At 46.4% G+C, this 22,204-nt stretch overlaps 1 protein-coding gene across 1 annotated transcript in view; it reads left to right on the plus strand.

Moving 5' to 3' along the window:
- The first annotated feature begins 1,327 nt into the window (after positions 1 to 1,327).
- Positions 1,328 to 22,204, plus strand: part of TTC9 (tetratricopeptide repeat domain 9) — a 35,632-nt gene continuing 14,755 nt past the window's right edge. Inside the window, exon 1 of the mRNA XM_081508882.1 lies at positions 1,328 to 1,911. Within this exon, the coding sequence (XP_081365008.1) occupies positions 1,500 to 1,911 (412 nt within the window). The 5' untranslated portion in view covers positions 1,328 to 1,499. The remainder of the gene's footprint in view (positions 1,912 to 22,204) is intronic.

The raw sequence follows: 22,204 nt of genomic DNA on the forward strand, positions 1-22,204 counted from the left end.
AATGGAAACTAGAACACATGCCCAGCCTCGATGACCGACAGTAACAGGTGTTTTCCATCTCTGATATCTGTGATTCATTCTGCACAACTGCCTGCACACCCAGGCGTCAGCACACGGCGGCTCTCAGAATATACAACGCCCTACAGGGTGAAGTGCCCACTGTGTTCTGGGCGCCTGGGTGGCCACACACAGGGACACATCTCAGTGACAACCTGCACCCACAAAAAAAGAGGTCTTGTCACCTTAAAATTATTAATGCAAAAATATTAACACAGCTCCTGGTTCTTACTGCAAAGAACCGGGAGCTGCGGCTTGTGCCTATGTCCCTTGCCTCCCGCCACACCTGTCCTTTTAGTTTTTAAGGAATCTATTGAGGGTGAGTCTGCATGTGCTTCACAGCCCGGGGTCCCCCATCCCTACAAACACACACACACACACACACACGCACAATACATCCCCCCCACACACTCACAGTACATCCCTACACACACACACACACACACTGACAATACATCCCTACAGACACACACACACACTCACAATACATCTCTACACACACTCATGATACATCCCTACACACATACACACACACACTGACAATAATCCCTACACACGCACACGCACACACTCACTATATATCCCCCCACACTCACAGTACATCCCTACACAAACACACACACACTCACAATACATCCCTACACATCCACACACACACTCACAATACATCCCCCACACACACACTCACAATACATCCCTACACACACACACAATATATTCCCCCCCCCACACACTCACAGTACATCCCTATACACACACACTCACAATACACCCCTGCACACGCAAACACTGACAATACATCCCTACACACTGACACACTCTCAATATATCCCCCCACACACATTCACTCACAATACATCCCTACACACACACACATTCACTCACAATACATCCCTACACACACACACACATTCACTCACAATACATCCCTACACACACACACACATATTCACTCACAATACATCCCTACACACATACAGACACACACACACATACACACACCCTCCCCCATGCGTCTCTTTCAGACGAGGCGCGCCTCCGAGGGGCTCGTCTTTGTCACTAATCCTCCCCTCCTTCAGGCGAGCCAAGCTTCTTCCGGGTCAGCGACAATCCCCGGCAAGCCCCTCGGGCCCCCGGCCCCCCGCGCCGCTAGCCCCGGAGCGCGCCTGGGCCAGGTCGCCGCCGCCCGCAGGTTGCTGGAGGGGAGGAGGGCGAGGCGGAGGGCGGGCGGCGCGGGAGTGGAGGAGGGCGGAGGGAAGGAGGGGAAGGCAATCCGAGGAGGAGGAGGAGAGAGCAGCCTCCCGCAGCTGGCGAGGAGAATGGGAGTGCGGGACGACAGACCGCCGCGGGGTGTCACGGCTGCGGCCGAGCTCTCCAGGCGCGGGGCCGGCGCCCGCCGCGTTTAAACCCGGGAGGGCGCGGCGGCGCCGGGCGGCGGCCGAATGGAGAGGAAGGGCTCGGCGGCCGGAGCCAAGGGGAACCCGAGTCCGCCCGCGGCTGGCGAGGCGCAGCGGCCCCAGCCGCCGCTGTGCGTCCCGGGCGGCGGCGGCAGCGGAGGCACCCCGGCGCGGGGCCAGGCTGGGGCGGCGGTCGAGCCCGCCGAGTTCATCCGGCGCGCGCACGAGTTCAAGAGCCAAGGGGCGCAGTGCTACAAGGATAAGAAATTCCGCGAAGCCATCGGCAAATACCACCGGGCGTTGCTGGAGCTGAAGGGGCTGCTGCCGGCCGCCGGGGAACGGGAGCGGGACTCGCGCGGGGCCTCCCCGGCTGGGGCCCCCAACCCCGGCCGCCTCTCGGAGGAGCAGAGCAAGACGGTGGAAGCCATCGAGATCGACTGCTACAACAGCCTGGCAGGTGAGCTGCGCCGCGCCGCGCTCCCGGCCCCTCCTCCCTCTGCCCTCCCCGTCTCCAGCCCGGAGCTGGTCCCTATTCTCCGGCCGCGGTCCTCCGGTCACCGCGCCGCGCCCCGCACTCCCTCGCGGGGACCGTGCCGCCCCGGGAAGGAGAACCCGGGAGAGGGGGCGCTTTGGGAAAAGTGTGACTTTTAGGATTAAACCTTCTGAAACTCGTGGTCATCCCGCATTCCTCCCCCGCATCCTCGTAAATCTCGCCTATAAATAGCTGGACAGACAGATGGGGACCCAGCCGGCCTGGCGGCGACTGCTGCTACTACTGCTCACCAGTGGACCCGGGTCCAAATGCGGGAAGCAGCACCCGGGGTGGGCCACCCGCACCCACCGCATGCCCAGTGGCTGCTGGCCTCGGGGATTGTTGGCACCAGAGCTGGCCCTCACCTTCCCCTCAGCCGACCGCATCTCTGAGTCAAGTCCTTGCCCGAGGCCCTTTGGCCCCAGTGGCAAAGGGCAATTTGCTACGATGCTTTCAGCATCTCAAGCAAAATGGATTCCAAAATGCACTTTCTTCTCTCCGAGCTCTGTTGGGGCCTCTGTTGCCAGGTGAAGAGAGCAATCTCAAAGGGAAACTAGTTCAAGGTTGGGCTTGAGCTGTGCCACATTCTCGCCCCCCGCCCCCCACTCCGTGTAGCACTGGTTCTCACACCAGCTGGCTGCTAGGCTTTGAGGAAAAGGGAGTCCTTTTATTGGGATAAGAAATTCGCGAGTACACTTTGGAAATTAAGGTCAAAGTCGGGCATTTTTAACAATTAACTTCGGCACAGGAAATTTTAAAGTCTCTAAAACCGGAGGAGTCGGTCATCCCAGGGCCTTCCTGAGAGAAGGTGGAAGAGGTTGGCAGAGGCCTTATATTCGAAAAGCACTCTGGTCTTCTCCCACCCCATCTGGTGGGATTTGGGAATGATCCACCTCCTCTGATCAAATTAAAGGCCATCACTCCAGGTCCCTAACCCTTGAAGTTGCCCAAACTCTTTAGCTCTGGACAGTTGGAGCAGAGTTAGGTGAGGAGAATGGGTGTGGCTGGGGATGGTGGATTTGTCTGGAGCCCAGACAGTTGGGGGATGAAAAATATATGTGGATAATTGTGCTCTATTTCTGTGCCAGTCAGCTCTGTTCCCTTGGAGGTCTCTAGTGCCAGCCTACCTCTGCTTCCATAAGGCCATATCCAGTGTTTCTTTAATCAGGCAGAGCCAGGCACTTTGTAATTCGTTAAATAGTTTACAAACATAAAGGATTAATAATAGTAGTAGTAGCAACAGTGGGGATGGTGCTGTGATAGCAGTCCTACTGGTAACTGCAGCAGGTAAAGTAGTAGTAATATGGCATAGATGTATTTCAGTCAATCACAAGGCACATCATGATTCCCTTCGTTTCTGCAAGTCTCTGGCATATTCACTGCTGCCTGATGAATGTAAAGGGCAGAGTGGCCATGGGTGGAGAAATCACTAATGCAGTGATTTCAGAGTGGTAATAGAGTCTTCTATTTAGTATTTTCCATGGGCATCCTAGGGTTGCCCCTCACCCCATGCTTTTGGCTGCCCGCCTATGGCTAGCACAGCCTACCTTCTACCGCAGAAGTGGTTGCATTTCCATGGTGAAACTAAAGCTGTGTCTTCCTTGGTCAGGCCAGCCGAGTGGGCGGGGCTAAGATCTGGACAGTTCCTCCACTTCCACGCCCTCCCCTCCACACACACTCTGGAAAACTTTAGTGGTGAGAGAATGGAAAGTAGCAATGGCAGATTTCCCCCTCTGCTGCTTGTTCCAGGGCTCACCACTTATTAATATTCATAATTTATGGATTGCAAAAGTAATGCATGCCTATCAAATGTATTTTCTTTGAGAAAATGCAAAATTACCTATGGTCACAGCAACCTAAAGAAATCCATTGTGATATATTTCCTTCCTGTATCTTTTTCTTTTCTTAAATGTAAACTGTTTACAAAGTGAAGGACCTCCTGCATCCTGTTTTTATGCCCAGTCGCCATTGTATCAGAGCATTTTTTGCATTTCACTAAAATCTTTTTGTGAAGATTATTTTCAAGGGCAACCTAAAAATTTTAAATACGTGTTTACAATGATCATTTGGTGGAAAGAGGAAGAACTATGGTCCCTATTATTGTTGTTAGGACCAGAGCAATGCAGGGTGGCCTGTAAGATAATCTTTCCCCTGTGCCTGATTGAAGGGAAGAGATAGCAATTGCAAGTTTGTTCTGGCAAAAAGGCAACTGGCCCTTCCATCCGGGCTGCAGTGCTGGCTGAGCAACCCAGTGGGCTCCAGGTAGGAACAGTCTGAAGATGTTGGTCCTCTCAAGGATCTGTCCTTCTACACAGCTGTGTATAGAGGAAGAGCTTTGGGGTTTAGAAGCAACATGGACTAGCTCAGATACACCTGAAGGATTAGGCCATGTTGCTAAGGACATCTCAGCACCAAACAAAAACTGTTGTGAGGCTTCTGGAGGAAATCTAGGTTCAGGGGGTCCTTGCATTCTGCATGGAAGGCCCCAAGAGAACAGCAAGTGGGCAGTTAGAATCTACTAAGAGATATTCGCCTAAAAATCCATTTAGATGACTTGAGGTGACCATTTGAAGGGTATGCAGGCAATTTGCGAAGTACTTTTGGTTGTGGTCTGTTCTGGCTTAGACTTTCCTTCTGATTAGTAGGGAACTGGCCAGTGGTGCAAGACCTCTCGATTTGATTGTACATGTCTTATTCTCTAAGAAATTCAAGGGAAGAGATGGGCAGTATCTTCTTCCTTCAGAATTTCTAATGATTTTGATACAATGATTAGAAAAGATATTCTGACCTGCCAGGGGAGATGTAGACATGTAATTCTTACCAAGGCTACAAAAGAGGCATATACTGGCCAATTGATTGACTCCCATTGACCTCCAACAAGACACAGGACTCCCCTGGGGCCATGGAATGTTCTGTGCAAAACCTCCTGAAGGACAGAGCCTTTTGCTTTACATCTGTTCCTGTGGGATTGTGAGGCCCCCAGCTGGGATGCGATCAAAAGGTTGTAATGCATGACTTTGTGGGTATTTTCAATGATGTTCAAGATTCAGATGCCCACAGTGGAGATGAGTGCTGACAGGCCATGGCATTGAATCTGAAGGTTAGATGAGAGTCAGCTTAGGCCCCTATTCCTGGCACACCCTGTGACTTTGTATAAGTCCCTACCACATCATTTTATGTCCATCTTCCTATCTATTTAGAACTATGTTTGGGGGGGGTACTTGTTTTACCAAAGGGGCAGGTAATTTCTATTGAATTAAAAGTCCCAGGACAGGGGAATGACACGGCCTCAATAAGTCACACCTGAAAAAGGCCTGGATGAGAGTCAGTTTTATCAGTATTTTTTTTATCTTCAAGCCATAGAACCGAGGCCAGCTACATAATTTGTGGGGCCCAATGGAAAATGAAAATGTGGGGCCCCTTCTTCAAAAAGCAGGAGAAAATTGTCCTTAAAGGTCTTACGAGATAAAGCTTTCCCCTTTCTTTCATGGTCTCTCTCTCTCGACATGGTGCTTTTATCTGCTATTTAATGTCGTTATGAGAAAATTATAATTTCAAAGGATTGGCATGAGTTTACCATTCATCTTTATAGTGTGCAGTGCCAGTTTTAAGTGGAAATACAAGAGCGCTTAACTGGTATGTGAAATCATGTAAGTTCCACAATTCACGTTTTGCAGTTTATACATGCACATGTAGTTTATTCCTACTGGAACTGTGGAAATGCTGACAAAATGAACTCAACTGCTTTTATTTCACTTTTTATATGCATACTTTTTTTTGTGCACTCTTTACCAATCTTGCCTTTCTGATGAGTAAGGAAAGGAAAGGGAGCTATTCCTTATTCCCACCCAAATCTTTCCTTCTCTGTCATCATTTTCAGCTTAAGTGGTTGGCTAACACAGGGAAATAACTTAAGCAAGAAAGGATATGCTGGGGTTTTAGGTTATTTGTGTTTCTTAGAACACTGTTGCTTCCTCTCTGCATTTGAAGCAATTTCTGGGTTGAAGGGAAAGCCTGGCCTGTTTGGGCTGTCAGTGTATGTGCTTACTTAGTTATAGACCAAGTACCCTTACCTTATGCTTGCTGAACTCCCCTTCATTGTGGAACCACTGTATGCTTATGGGGCATTGTGAATGCTAGGTACTACATGGGGCTGCAGAGAGTATTTGTGCGTCTCTTCTGATCATGTTCATGCTCCATTATCCCACTGGGCTTCACTTACAAAAGAAAGTGAAGTTGTTCAGTCGTGACCAGCTCTTTGAGACCCCATGAATTGTAGCCCACCAGGCTTCTCCGTCCATGGGATTTCCCAGGCAAGAGTACTGGAGTGGGTTGCTATTTCCTTCTCCAGGGGATCTTCCCAACCCAGGGATCGAACCCAGGTCTCCGGCATTGCAGGCAGACACTCTACCCTCTGAGCCACCAGGGAAGGCTTCCAAAACATAGTTTCAAAGATAAAATAAGAATTTCAAGAAGTCAACAGCAGAGCATTAAATCAAATACAAGGACCTTATGAACATGGGTCCTATATGACTGTACCCTTGAAGCCACCGCACAATGGGACACCAGTAGATGATTGAGCGCATGCATCTAAGGTGGACAAAATTAGATGCAGACTCTGAGGCAGATTCTAAGACAAAAGGTACCTGACAGAAATCGTTGTGGGAACCAGAGGACTGAGCATGAAGATGGATAAATTACGAATGCAAGAACTCAGTTGTTAAAAGAAGAGGTCAAGAGCTAGAGACAACCAGTAACCTGGTAACCAGAAGATGAGTTGTTTGGATAAGAACTGGCAAAGGAAGGGGAAAGAAGAGAGGGGTTTCATGTTAAGATGCTCAGCCAAGATCCCACCATCTGGATGGGAGAGCTTGACCCGCCAAGCCATTGTTGACCAGAGGCTGGTTCTCGGGCAGCCCCTTGACCAATAAATCTTAAGCCTGTAAACATGGCTTCGAAGATCATCTTCCAAGAAAGAATGTGAGAATTTAAACTTGTAGAATGCTTTCAAGAGAAGAATATGCCAAATATAGACTTCGGGCTGAGTTTCTCAAGTGCATTCTGAAGTTCCTTAGTTTACCTACAAAAGTAATGAGTTGGATAGGTCGTAGCCAGCAACTCTCTAGGACATCTTGAAGTAAGAGTCCCTACAGCCAAAATGCAGGGGAGTGCCCCATCAAGGCACGGGGACTCGCTGCAGGGTGGACAGGAAGGCCAAGATGTGGAGCAGCCAGAAACTGTACCCAGAGCCTCACAGGTTGGGAGCGACCCATGAGATGGAACATTCTCTCCTAGCAGCTGTTTTCTTTCATCACCAGGTTGTACCTCCTCCATACAACTAGAAAGAAAACCCAGTGTTTCAACCAACCAACCAGCAATTTCCTAATTTCCAGGTATTTGGCTTTGGGAGACCAGATGTCCTTGCTGGGACCAGATTGTCACTGAAACAGTACTGTGTTCCATTCCCAATCCCATAGCAGCAGCCAGAGCTCTAGTATGGACAATATACCAGACATCAAAAAAAGCCAAAGATAAGGAAATTCTCTGGCTGTCTAGTGGTTAGTATGTGGTGCTCTCACTGCCAGGGCCCAGCATTCCATCCCTGGTTGGAAAAGTAAGATTCTGCAAGCCATGTGGAATGAGATGTGTGTGTCAGCAGGGAAGGTACTTGGAAAAAAAAAAAAGCCAAAGATAATACTACATAAGATTAAAAGAGTTTATGGGCTTCCCATGTGATGCTAGTGGTAAAAAAAAATACGCCTGCCAATGCAGGAGACGAAAGAGACATGGGTTCGATCCCTCTGTCGGGAGGATCCCCTGGAGGAGGGCATGGCAACTCACTCCAGTATTCTTGCCTGGAGAATCCCATGGACAGAGGAGCTTTGGCAGACTACGGTCCATAGGGTCACAAAGAGTAGGACATGACTGATGCCACTTAGCACGCACACACAGTCTTCCTCATGGATTTCATATGGCCTTGAAATTATCATTAGCAGGGTAAAGTTCATTATCTTCCTTTTATGCATACATACACATTTTCATATCAGCAACAAAATGATGCCATGTCTGGTAGGACTCAAAACCAACAGTTCCCAAATTTTATAATAAACTATACTGAAAAATTATAATATACATATATATATATATGAATCACTTTGTCATACACCTGAAACTAACACAATGTTTGTAAATCAACTATACTTCAATTAAAGAAAAAAAGGGGAGCAGAATGTGATGTGTAGTGCCAAGGAGAGTTGACTTGAACCAGAAGAGTCCTGGGTTGAAATGTATCCAAGTGGACCGTCTCTTCTTGTTCAGCCAACAGGAGTTTAAAACAGCGCTCAAATTACAGACAACATTACACAGAGGAAGACTGTGGAGCAAAGGTTTCCCTTCCACAGTGTGTCTGTGTGTAAAAAACAAAAATGCTAAGGAAGTGCTAACTAGCTAGCTTGAGTGTTATGTAAAATCAGAATTATGATTTCGGATTTGGATATGACCCTTACAGTGGTGTGTGAATTTCCATGTCAACATCACCACCTTGTCATCAACATGAGCTTAGACACTTCCAAAAATAGGGATACTCACCACTACCTAAAGTGACTTATTTAGCAACCACCACCGCAAAACAACAGCTACAATGATAACAACAGTCACAACAATGGCAGTAAAGACTACCGTGATGGTCCCAGTTTCTGGCATCCAGTAGATTTTCCACGAATGTGTTTGAAAGGAATGAAAATGCATATCCCAGCATTTGTCTCATATTAAGGATCCAAGAAATTCAGTCATTAATATTAATTGAGCAACTAATAGGCACTAGACCCTGGACTTGAGAGCTGGGTACACAGACAAGGTCACTGCCTTTCATGAACTTACATATATACCTATAACTTTGTGAGACAGAAAATCTAAGCTCAGAACAGTTAAGTCCCTTGCCCATGGTCACATAGTAGTATATGGCAAACTGGAATTTCTCATCTGCCAGGTCTCTAATTGGAAAGCCTATAATTCTAAACACCCATCCCACAGCCTCCATCTTTAGAAGTTTCTTTCTTAGGTACAAAAATTTGCCTCCTTCAAATTTCTATCAATCCATTCGTATTCTGTCTACATTTTGAAGCAATACAGAATACATCTCATCAGTAATAGCAAGGAAAAGCCTTGACATTTTTAGGGCAACTCGCTTGCCCATCCTCCAGTCTTGTCTTCTGTAAGTTATTCTTTTTTTATTTTAATGAAAAAAAGTCACTACTTTTTTTTTTTTTAATTACCGTGATGTGCCTTGTATGTTTAGGATTCCCATTTCATGACCATCCTTGGTGGTTAAGGGGAAAGTGTCCTGTACTCTGTACCAGGTTCTATGTCACTAGGAAGGAGACTTGAATTTATATGGACAGAGAGGAATGAGAATCTGATGAGTCATAATTTCTAATAAACCTAGAGGCTTGCAGAAGCCCCATCTATTATGCCCCTCTATCCAGAGTGTGTGAATTCTAGTTAAGAGGTCTTGAGAGGTTTAAGTGGATTTGTTAAGAGTAGGAATTCATTTCAGCCATTACTTTTTCAGTGATCAGTTTTGTGGATACAATGAGGGGAAATGACCCACTAGAAGAGGAACATCTGGACTTGTCCAAATGCATTACTCCAGACCTGGTCAGTTTTAATGTCATGAGAGTAATAATCCCATCATTTAAAAATATGTTCCAGAAAGGAATGGTGTTCACATATATCTTTGAATTTTCTTCAAATGTGTACAAACCATCATTCCAACGATAGACTATAACTGCAGAAGACACTAAACAATGAAACAAGTAGAGCATAGAATCTATCCTAATTATTGGTTCTGATTTTTAAAGAATTTACCCATATTCATGACCATTGGTCATACTCACCAATAAGTACAATTTCTCTAATAAAAGGACTTGCATGTTTAGGTACTAAATTTTTTAAATGTCCCATTACCAAAATAAAAAGGCATGTGTCCCTAAGAGGACCTTACATATAAAAAATAAAAATAAAAAAAAATTTAAAAATAAACAAAAATATGTTCCGGTTTAAGTGCTAAATGAGATTGGACACAATATTATTCTGTGTGGCATGGAACATTTGCTCTCCTAACATCCTCTAAAGTAGTATTTATTTTTAAGTTTGTGTTTTTGTGACTGACTGATAAGTTCTAACTTTGTGAGCCAAAACGCCATGTCCCAAGAAACAAAAACCACCCCTCCCCCAACCCCAGCAGTAAGCTATCCAGTTGGCCCTGGGTCTAGTGGGACGGGAACTGAGGGAGACTCGTGACAGCTGGTGGCACATTCACTACATATGTGAACTTAATCTGGTCACAAGACCTCTAGTCTTGAGTTTCCTCACTTGCTAAATGGGTATAATCGTGCCAGCTTAACTCACAGAGTAAGGGTGAGAAGCAAGAAGATAATGTATGAATGTACTTTATAAACTATAAAGTATTAAAGTATAAGTTATCTTGTGAAGTGAGTGGGGGTGTTTAGGAGAAAGACAAAAGAATAGAAAAAAGAAGTGGGGGGCTTCCCTGGTGGCTCAGTGGTGGAGAGTCCACCTGCTAATATGGGAGACACAGGTTCGATCCCTGGTCCGGGACGATCCCACGTGCCACAGAGCAACTGAGCCCATGCACCACAACTCTTGAGCCTGTGTTTGAGAGCCTGGGAGCCACAATTAATGAGCCCGTGTGCCACAGCTACTGAAGCCCAAGTGCCCTGGAACCCGTGCTCTGCACCAAGAGAAGCCTCCACCACAGTGAGAAACCTGTGCACCACAAACGGAGAGTGTCCCCTGCAACTAGAGAAAAGCCCACTCAGGAATGAAGACCCCGTACAGCCAAAAATAAATAAATAAAATTATGTTTTAAAAAAAGAAGTGGGGGGAATACCATGGTGGTCCAGTGCCTAAGACTCCATGCTCCCCATGCCAGGGGGCCCAGGTTTGATCCCTGGTCAGGAAACTGGATCTCATATGCTACAGTGAAGACCTGGTGCAGCCAAATAAGTAAATAGAAATAAACTAAAAAGAAATAAGAGTGGGAACTGCCCAGTGAAGGAAATTCCCACTAATTCTAACAATTTTAAAAGGGCTCCTTCAATAGTATCTACTAGGAAAACGCTCTTGACGCATGGTTTCTACATTTAGTTTCCATCTATCCCGTTTCGTTTCAAACACACACACTCAAACGATTCTCCAAATGCAGGTCATCCACAAAAAGAAAAGCACTTGCTAATAAGACAAAAGTGTTTCTGATGAGAAGAATGTGACGGCCATTCTTTGCAGGCCAAGTGCCCCCACTCGTCTTCAGACGTCCCCATCAAGAACACAGCAGAAGTGTGACTTGACGGAGTGATACGGACAGCAAGTTCTATCTCTCACTGGTCAGCTGCCTGGAATCAAGGGATCTTGCCTCAAGTTTTCTGATGTCCGAGGGTTGGAGTCCAGAATCTCAAAGGTCCTTTCCAGCTCTGCAAAGAATAATTCTCCATTCTTTCTGAACTGGGTGGCCATTACCCAGAATGGGAGAGTTCTGTGTGGATGGATAGGAAACAGTCTCCAAAATCTATAATTATGTGAAAAGGCAGGGGTTTCCCTGGTGGTCTAGTGGTTAAGAATCCATCTGCCAATGCAGGGGACATGGGTTTGATCCCTGGCCCGAGAAGATTCCACCTCTCACGGAGCAACTAAGCCCATGGACCACAACTACAGAGTCAGTGCTCTAGAGCCCACGAGCCGCAACCACTGAGCCCATACACAGAACTCCTGAGCCTACTTGCTGCAACTATTGAAGCCTGCATGCCTAGAGCCTGCGCTGTGTCACCAGAGAAGCCACCGCAAAGAGAACCCCACGGACCACAGCCAGAGAGTAGCCCCCGCTCGCCACAACTAGCGAAAGCCTGCATGCAGCAACGAAGACCCAGCTCAGCCTAAAGTAAATAAATAAATAAAAAATCTTTTTTAAAAAAAGGCAGAATGCAGAACAGTGTTTAAAAAGTATAAGCTAGCATCAGCATATACACTAGTACAGTATTTGCTTTCAAGAAGATTATCTGAAATTATGCAAGTGAAGCTGTTCGTTTGAATACAGAACTGGACATTTTTCCCTTTCTTTTTGATGATTATGGCTTCTTTGTTTTTAGAGCAATTAAAGGTTTATAGACCTGGAGAAGGGGAATGGCAACCCACTCCAGTATTCTTGCCTGGAGAATCGCATGGACAGAGGAGCCTGACAGGTTGCAGTCCATGGGGTCGCAAAGAGTCGGACATGACTGAGTGACTAACCCTTTAGATTTATAGCAAAACTGAGGGTAAGGAACGGAGATTTCTCGTATACTGCCCGGCCCCCATACATGCCTAGCCTGCCCTGGAGTGGTACGTTTGTTACAGATGGTGAATCTGTATTGACCCAGCACGATCACCAAAAGTCCGTGGTTGATTTCAAGGTTCTCTCTCCTGTTGTACATTCTGTGGATTTAGACAAATGTATGATGACATGTCCCTGTCATTGTGGTGCCATACAGAGTGCTTTCCCTGCCCTTAACACCCTCTGTGTGCCTCCTCTTCATCTCTTAACCCACCCCAACCCCTGGCAACCACTGACCTTTTTACTGTCTCCATCGTTTGCTTTTTCCAGAATGTCCTATAGTTGGAATCATGCAGCGTGTAGCCTTTTCAGTCTAGTTTCTTTCACTTAGTCATATGCATTTAAGGTTCCTCTGTGTTCCTTTTTTAACTTTTTCTTCTAAATCCTTCTATAGTATATGACTTTTCTAAGTATATGCATTATTATTTTTATTTTTAACTAAGAACGATGACGGGATTGTCTGTGTGGAAAGACTATGCATAGTTTTGCTTCTTTTATTCCCTCCCCCCCAAAAAAGCCCACCTTATACACGTAACTTTTAATGCTGTTCTGGATATTACCTGAGTCTTATCTAATCATGTCAGAATGTAACACAGAAGATGTCAAGCAAAATTATCCCAAGCCTCAAACTTTCTCTTATTGTCCCATCTTATGACTTATCCTTTCTGCAGTGCCCACCACCCCAAAGCACACACAGGGCTAGGTCCTGGCAGCATGGTACCCCCACACCAGGGGGATGGATGCCCTTCTGCGCTCAGTAGCACATGAGTGATGGTGTGAATCTGCTGGTGAGATAGGGAAGAAAGTTGAGTCAGAGCTTGTGATACAGACTGGTCCTGAGCATTCGTGATGTGCCTCTGGTGTGGAGGAAGGGACCATATGGGTGGTCCATGACCAAGATTCTTTTCGGCCCCTGAGTCTAGGAAATCCTGCCCCGCCAGTAGCTCAGACACAGCACCCGGAAGGAAGCTCACTCACTCATCAGATCCTTATTGGACGCTTGCCATGGCTGTTCACAGCCCAAATCTCAAATCCACTGTGTTCTCCTCAAAACGTGGCACGGGGCTGTGGGAGCAGGGTTCTCATCTAGACTCTGGTGCTCACTTGCATCATGACTTCGGAAAGGTCACATCACTCCTAGCCTCAGTTTCCTCATATGTAAACAGCAAGGTGTTGGGTCAGATGCCCTCCAAGTCCCCTTTGAGAAGTGTTGAGCCGTCTAGGATTTTGAAAACTGTCTAGTGTCCCCACCCCACCCCTACCCTCTTCTAGCCTCTCTCTCTTCTGGAAGCAAGCAGATTTAGAAAGGAAACAGGAAACAAGCTCTCTTTTGTTCTGGTTTACTGATATGTGCTGACAAATAGGCATGAAAGATCTCAACCAAGATTTCCAAGGTAACTGCAAATCTGAAGGTAAACCAAAATAAAGTCTCACAGAGTGATAGAGTCAGACAGAGGGTCTCCAAGAGAAACCAGATTGGGGTTGGAAGCCTCTGTAAAATATTACCTAGGCCCTGGAATCTAAAGTGATGGCACCAGATATTTCCTATTGCTGCTAGATCTCAGATTATTCCAAAATTCAGGCTTTGATTCTTAGCAGGCCATCGTTCACCCTAGGAAATCTGGCAAAACTAGCTCCATTAGACCAGGAAGTTCTGATGGAGCAGGTAAAAGGTTTTTAAGAAATGAGCTGGCAGTGGCAGGGCCAAGCGTTTCAGGGAACAGTTGCTAGCTAAGCTGTAGCATCTCAGAGAGTTGCTACCCTTGGCTTAAGACTGGAGAGCCCTGAGGAGTGTGGGGCAGGTCCTGAGCACATCTGGACCAGGATGTGATTCTGGGCCTGTTACTCGTGCGGAGTCAGAGCTGAGCTCCTTTCTCAAATGGATCTGAACCTCAGGTTTCGGATGCCACTTGGTCATTGGAACTTGTGTCCCTGACACCTCGAGAGAGAGAAAGGCTGTGTCCCTGTGTGTGTCAGTGAAGATGGGGGAGGGGGGAAGAGAGGAAGCAGAGGAGCACTGAGGAACAGGCAGGCAACAGACCTAGACTATAGAAAACCTAAGGGCAAGGAGGCCTAATGGAAAGGAACTTTACTTAGCATAAGAGGGTCTGGCTTTGACCCCTGACTTTGTATCTGCTCCTCCATTAACCTTGGTACAGTCACGATCTTGACAAGCTTCTGTTTCCATTATAGCATGGGAGCAATAATATGCACCAGATTGGACTGTGATGATTGAAATTAAAGGATACATGCATGCATGCCCATCACAGTGCCTGGCATGTAACTGATGCTTAATAGATGATGGCTATGTGTAAATCTAGCTTCCGTGGTGGCTCAGACGGTAAAGCGTCTGCCTACAACGCAGGACACCCGGATTCAATTCCTGGATCAGGAAGATCTCCTGGAGAAGGAAATGGCAACTCACTCCAGTATTCTTGCCTGGAAAATCCCATGGACGGAGGAGCCTGGTAGGCTACAGTCCATGGGGTCGCAAAGAGTCAGACATGACTGAGGGACTTCACTTTCACTTTCATGTGTAAATCGAACTCCTACTCCACTAAGTACTATGGCAGAAAAGTGTGCAAGAGGGGAGGACCAAGGACTCAGCAAAGGAAACTGGGGGAATATGGGAAGCAAGTGAGCAAAAGGGGGATCAGGGCAAGTTTCAGCTCTTAAGTGGCTGCAGGGCAGAGGAGGCGAGCAAGATGTGAACCGACAGCCTTTGGTGTGGGTGTTTCCTACCTGGGCCCACGAGGCTGGGTGAACAATAATCCACCAGGCTTCCTCTGAAAGGCAGCAGAACCAAGGGCCTTGGGACCCCTAAGGTTTGTGCCTGCTTCCATTTTCTCAGGTTATAAGTCAAGCCATTGACTTGTAACATTTAGAAACTGCTGGGTTCTAGGCAGACATGTCTCTGGCCTGAGATTGTGCTGGCGAATAAGCCTCAGATAGCCGGTGTCTGTTCTCCGCCCCTTTCCATCCTCCGCCCCAGGATTCTCTGACCCGTTCTTTGAACTAAACTAGCAGGGAAAGAACCTCAGACTCTCTCACAAGTCAGACCAGTTCAGAGTCTGAGAGCAGAGAACAAGGATGTGCCAGGAAGAGAAGATTCGTGCTGTGATCTGCTGGATTCCCTGGGGAGCTTCGCAAGCAAGAAAGCGGGACTGATGAGGCCGGGGAGAGGAGGCTGTGGAGGAAGTTGAGGCCCCTGGGAGAGGGAGAGGGTGCTAAGCCAGCAGCCTCATGCCCGCTCTGCCTGTTCTCTGGTGCCCTGTGCTGGAGCCAGCTTACTGAGCTGCCTTCCTCCTGTCAGCTGAGGAAACCCCCTGGCTTGATCAGGGGTCCTGGGAATAAAAGCCCTCGCAGGCGTGTTTCTTGGCATGACTCTTTGCAACCCTGTGGACTGTAGCCCGCCAGGCTCCTCTGTCCATGGGATTCTCCAGGCAAGAATACTGGAGTGGGTTCCCATGCCCTCCTCCAGGGGACCTTCCCGACCCAGGGATCAAACCCACGTCTCTTAAGTCTCCTACATTGGCAGGTGGGTTCTTTACCACTAGTGCACTTGGGAAGCTCTGTTTCTTGGAGCCTCCCTTTAATCCCAGCTTACAGGCACTCCTCTGCCATGATACCTGGGATCCTGTTATGATCCTGGGTCTCTCCAGATGGGCACTTCTTGAACAGGCAGTGCTTTATGCTCAGGAAACCCTTCGCAACCTTCACTGCATATCTCCTCCCAGGGTCTCCCCCTGCTCTCTTTGAAGACATAATGGGCAGAGGTGATCTCTTAAAAAAAAATAAAATCACAGTTGGTGAGGGTATTCTAAAAAAAGATCATTTCTCCCCTAAGAGGAACTCTGATGCCTGTTAGTACAAATTCTTCCACCTGATACACACATGCACACGTTTATTTATTTATTTTTTCACAAGATTTGGGTTGTACTGCACAAACGTTAACAAGTTTTTCCACCAATATTTTCCACTAAAAACATTTTTCAGTGTCATTATCTGTTTTTCTACAGCATGATTTTAATGTCCATGTCATATTCTTATACCAATGCCCCTGTTATTTAACCAGTCTCCTACAGGTGGATCTGTAAGTTATTTCCAACACTTTGCTAATATGCACAGTGCTGCCACAAAGAAGCCACAGTGCTACATGTGTGCCTATTAACTAACATCCCCAAACATATCTGGTGTCATGGAAGAATGACGGGAGAGATGATCAGAACAGGAGAGGTGTTTTTTAAAGTCTAAAAAGAGTACAGGATATCATTTTGGCTTCTGAGATTCTTTCCCCCCATCCTGATTCAGGATTCATGCTGATGGGCATGACATGGGTACTTGGCCAGAGCTGACAAGATAAAGATAACCTCAGGCAATGGGTTTCTTCTGAATGTATCTGGGTATATACCCATCATCACATTCCAAATGGCCCAGCTGGCTCTTTCAGAGTCTACTTCTAACCCAAGACAGGGTGTGAATGAAGACAAACAATAATCCTGTCCTACCTTCTTCCTCCTGCTCACTCCTCTCTGTGTATATACCACAATGAAGTCATGTAAGAGGTGGGGGCTGGGGATGGGCTAACTCGTAAGTAAGGTGCCGTAGCACCCAAGTCTGTTTCTTCCTTCATGAACAGGAGCACGTGACAGGCAACAGAAGGCTGGACTGACCTCAGACTTTGACATTACAACTCTTGAGCAGATTCCAGTATCCATCACAGGGGTTCCCAACCTCCTCTAATGCCTGATGACCTGAGGTGGAGCTGATATAATCATAATAGAAATAAAGTGCACAATAAATGTAATGCATTTGAATCATCCTGAAACCAGTCCCCCCCTCCCCCTCCGCCGCAAAGTCCAAGGAAAAATTGTCTTCCGTGGGTCTGGTCCCTGCTGCCAAAAAGGTTGGGGACTTTAATGGACTGTCAACATAAGACTGTCAACATAAGCCTTTAGCTTATAAGATTTTAGAGTGGCTTTTCACTTTCGCTCTTCTGCTTGCCATTTTGTAAGCCAAGAATATAAACTCCCTGAAGATATCAATATCTTTTGAATATTTCCATTTCTTTATGAAGCCCTGGCACAGCCTGTGGTGAATGAGTTCTCATCAAATAAGTTTACGAAGAGTCTGTACCCAGGATTGTACAGTGATGGTGAGAGGCGTGCAGCAGCTCTTGAACACTGAGGGCATCCATCTGAAAAATACAAAGGGCAGGGAAAAAGGGCAACTTGGGAATGGTGAAAAGAAGAGACCTCCAAAAATAATATTGCTAAAACAAAATGAAAGAAACACTTGGCAATGTTTATTTGAATCCAGGGCAATCATGTGCTAGAACTGCAAAAACAGAAGGTCAGAAATTAATGTGAACGGAATCCTAGGAGATTTTCCCCGTGAGATAAAGCCAAACGACTGGTGGTTGTGGGAGCAGCATCAGCAGTAGAAGGGGAACTCTACCTAGGTGCCAGGGAGGGCAATTATGGTGTGAACGAAGATACTGCCACTTGAAGGTTGCTGGCCCCCTGAGTCAGCCAGCTTCCTATTGTCATAGGTTCTCAGTGCCTTAGACTTGGAAAGACCTTTGGGGATCTGCGAGTCTAGGTCTCTCTACCCACCAGAGTCAATGTGGACTTGGGCTTAGACAATCCTGGCTCTTTTTCTAAAAATCAAATGGCCCTAGCAAATCACTTAGCTTCTTTCAGCCTCAGCTCTTAGATGCAAGACTCATAAGACCTGTTTTCCTAGAGCCACTGTCAAGGTCAGATGAGTCGTGAAACACTATACAAATGTTTGGTATTGCTACTTAATGAGCATACAGTGTATGTAAACCAGTACGATATAGTTTTTCTGTGTGGAGGTTTAAAGATGCCCTACACATGCTTGTCTGGAAGGCAAAGAAGATATGTGTCAAAATAACTACAGTGATGGGCATGAGCTGAATCTCTGGCTGTAAAAAATGATTTCATTCTTTGGAAAATGAAAGGGTCCGCTTGATGACCATACCTGTAGATCTGGCTTCATTAGAAAAAGACCACCCTACATGTTCTGTCAATCTGCACTTCTGGGCTTCCCTGGTAGCTCAGTTGGTAAAGAATCCACCTGCAATGCAGGAGACCCCATTTCAATTCTTGGGCCAGGAAGATCCCCTGGAGAAGGGATAGGCTCCCCACTCTAGTATTCATGGGCCTCCCTGGTGGCTCAGATGGTAAAGAATCCTCCTGCAATGCAGGAGACCTGGGTTCAGTCCCTGGGTTGGGAAGATCCCCTGGAGGAAGGCATGGCAACCCACTCCAGTATTCTTGTCTGGAGAATCCCCATGTACAGAGGAGCCTGGTGGGCTACAATCCATGGGGTTGCAAAGAGTCGGACATGACTGAGCGACCAAGCACAAAGCACACAGGTTCTGTGAAATTGTTACCCTTAGGCAGGGGTGTGTTGTAATTTATAATTTACAAGTTTTAGAAAAATAGTTATTTCTCAGCAAGTTTGAAAAGAGAGAAATTACCTGATCTTGATAAAAAGCATCAACCGAAGAAACTAAAGCTAACATCATACTAAATGGTGAGAGACTTAGTGCTGTCCATGACTCTTCATAGCAGCATCACTCATAATAACCCAATACTGAAAATGACCCAGCTGTCCTTCAACAAATTAACAGTTAAACAAAGTCTGGTACACTCATACCATGGAATACTACTTAGCAGTGAAAAGGAGTGTACTATCAATACTACAGCTTGGATGCATCTCAAGGGGGTTATGTTGAGTGAAAAAAAGCTAATTTCCAACAACTTCATACTATATGATTCCATTTATATAACACCTTGAAATGACAAAATTTAGAGACAGAAAACAGATTACTGGTTGTCAGGGGTGAAAAGGAGGTGGGCATACAGGAGGGACTCTTTGATAAAACTGTTCTGTAACAGCTTTTGAGGATAGAGGAAACTATGTTTGTGATAAATGGTATAGAACTAACACACACACACACTAGTATGTGCCAGTCAGTCCTAAAGGAAATCAACCCTGAATATTCATTGGAAGAACTGTTGCTGAAGCTGAAGCTCCAGGACTTTGGCCACCTGATGCAAAGAGCTGACTTATTGGAGAATACCCTGATGGCTGGGAAGGCCTGATGGCAAAAGGAGAAGGGGGCGACAGAGGATGAGATGGTTAGATAGCATCACTGAATCAATGGACATGAGTTGGAGCAAATTCCGGGAGATAGTGGACAGAGGAGCCTGGTATGCTACAGTCCATGGGGTTGCAAAGAGTCAGACCTGACTTAGTGACTGAGAAACAACAGCAAGGTCGGAATATCTGAATGAGATCTGTAGATTGTATCAGTGTCAACATGATAGTCAATATATTATACTGTGGTTTTATTAAGATATTATCATTGCGGAAACTGGGTAAGCGGTACAAGGGATCTCTGTATTATTTCTTACAAACTGTGTGTGAATCTAAAACTATCTCAATAAAAACTTGAATTAAAAAATAGTATCATTGGGGTTAGTCTTGCCAGTGGCAGCTAAGATAGATGTTGTTTCAGGAAGAAACCAGAGACGTGTCACATCGACCCTGTTAGTATCACAGTCGACTCTCAATGGAATTGGAGATGCAGGTGGTTTTAGGAAATAAAAGAGAGAAGCCTTGGTGGAAACTCTGCACTTGGTTTTGTTTGTTTCTGTCTTTGAGTGCAGAGAAACAAGAGGAGTAGAAGGTCCTAGAGAGTTATATAGGAAGCTTCCAAATGAGATGCATACAGATAAAGTACGCAAATAAAATGAACACTGTCTCCATCAGGGTTCCACAGTTAATACCTGACAAGAAGCAGAACTCAAGCCTCAAAGCTGCCTGATGAAGAAACTGAATTAAAATTCATTATAGGCAGTTGAACGTTCTAGGAGAGCACCGTGGGGAATGCTTAAGAGCACGGTCTCAGGGGACGGGTGGCTTAGAATCAATCCCAGCTCTGACACTTATTTAGCTTTGTGACCTTTGGCAAGTGACTGAACATCCTTGGACCTCAGTTTCCCCATCTGGAAAATGGACAAAATACTAGAACCTACCTCACAGGGTGTTGTTAAGATGAAACGAGTTAATGCTCAGAATACCACCTGGCCCATTCATGTTTGATCGGGGTTACCTGCTCTTACTCTTATTACCCTTTCTAGGAGGAGAGATGAATACCACCTCCCGGTGCAGGGCTGGATTTTCCAGAGCTCATCATGAAGCATGTCAGCCTTCTCCCAGTTTCTTCATTTCCTTGACCTGGGCTTCTGTTCACCAGTCAGAAGTCTGTAATTACCAAGAAGAAAATAACCCCTAATGTCACATGTTGACTAAGAACAATTGTTTGCTTACGTGTGCACTGAACTGAACTGAAGGTCTTCTGGGACCTGTTTGCCCTTGGGGTAATCCTGGGGCTCCCAGTAGCTATTCTGGACTCTTCATGGTTTAACAATGGATGTTCCTTAGGAAACATACATTGAAAATGCTAGAATGTAGAGCACTAGCTCAGGTGAGGTGGCCCACCTGCTGGTGCCCACTGGGGACTTATTAAACATGTGAATTACAAGGACTTCCCTGATGATCCAGTGGTTGAGATGCTGCACTTTCAATTCAGGGGCACAGGTTCATTCCCTCCATGGGGAACTAAGATCCCACATCAGTGCAACGTGGCAAAAAACAACAACCAAAAAAACCCCAGAATTTAAAAAAAAAAACAAAGCAAAAACCTGGATTACAGGGTTCTTCCCTAGACCTTTAGAAGCTGCATTGCTGGACATGGGGCCTGAGAATCTCCATGTTAACTAATGATGATTAGTTAGCATGGATGATTTAATGAGAAACACTCGTCAGATGTCAGGGTCTGGCACTTGAGAAACCCTGACTTTTCTCATCCTGCACACAAGCCTTCAGTGCGTGTGTGTGTGTGTGTGTGTGCGCGCGCGTGTATGCTTCTATTCTCGGTCGCTTCAGTCCAACTCTTTGTGACCCTATGGACTTTAGCCTGCCAGGCTCCTCTGTCCATGGGATTCTCCAGACAGGAATACTGAAGTGGATTGCCATGGCCTCCTCCAAAGAATCTTCCCGATCCAGGAATTGAACCCGTGTTCCTTATGTCTCCTGCACTGGCAGGCAGGTTCTTTACCACTAGCGCGACGTGGGAAGCCCCGCTTCAAAGTAGACAGCAGCCATAATTACCTTTGTGCTGTGCTGTGCTTAGTCACTCAGTTGTGTCCAACTCTTTGTGACCCTATGGACTGCAGCCCGCCAGGCTCCTCTGCTCATGCGGATTCTCCAGGCAAGAATACTGGAGTGGGTTGCCATGCCCTCCTCCAGGGGATCTTCCCAACCCGGGGATCAAACCTAGGCCTCCCGCATTAAAAGGCAGATTCTTTACCGCTTGATCTTTATTTTTACCCAATTCAAAACTGAATCTCTGAGAGGTGAGCTCTTTTAACCCAAGGACACCGGGTGAGTGCCAGTGCTGGGGACATTGTCTTGAAACAGCTAACTCAGAGGCAGCCACTTCTCTACTAAAAATATTTCCCTCCTCCCTCAAAGGCCATCTCATGCCCTGTAGAGTCAGGAACCAGACCTGTTCATTTTTCTGCCACATCTGGCTTTCAGAGCTCCTAGCTTTCCCGAATTGTTAGGACTCCAGAGGAGCCCAGCAACTTAGGGTCTGTCCGCTATGCCATCCGTAAAGCTATCAGTGAAATACAGACGGTGGTTTCTAATCATCCACTTGTGATGCGAGAGGGGCTGAGAGCAGGCAGGAGGCAGGATTCCTGTCTTCAGTTTAAGGATGTAGATGGGTGGAGG

This window comes from Giraffa tippelskirchi, chromosome 7 (genome assembly GCF_054371585.1).
Source record: "Giraffa tippelskirchi isolate mGirTip1 chromosome 7, T2T-mGirTip1v1.2.pri, whole genome shotgun sequence".
Lineage (NCBI taxonomy): Eukaryota > Metazoa > Chordata > Mammalia > Artiodactyla > Giraffidae > Giraffa > Giraffa tippelskirchi.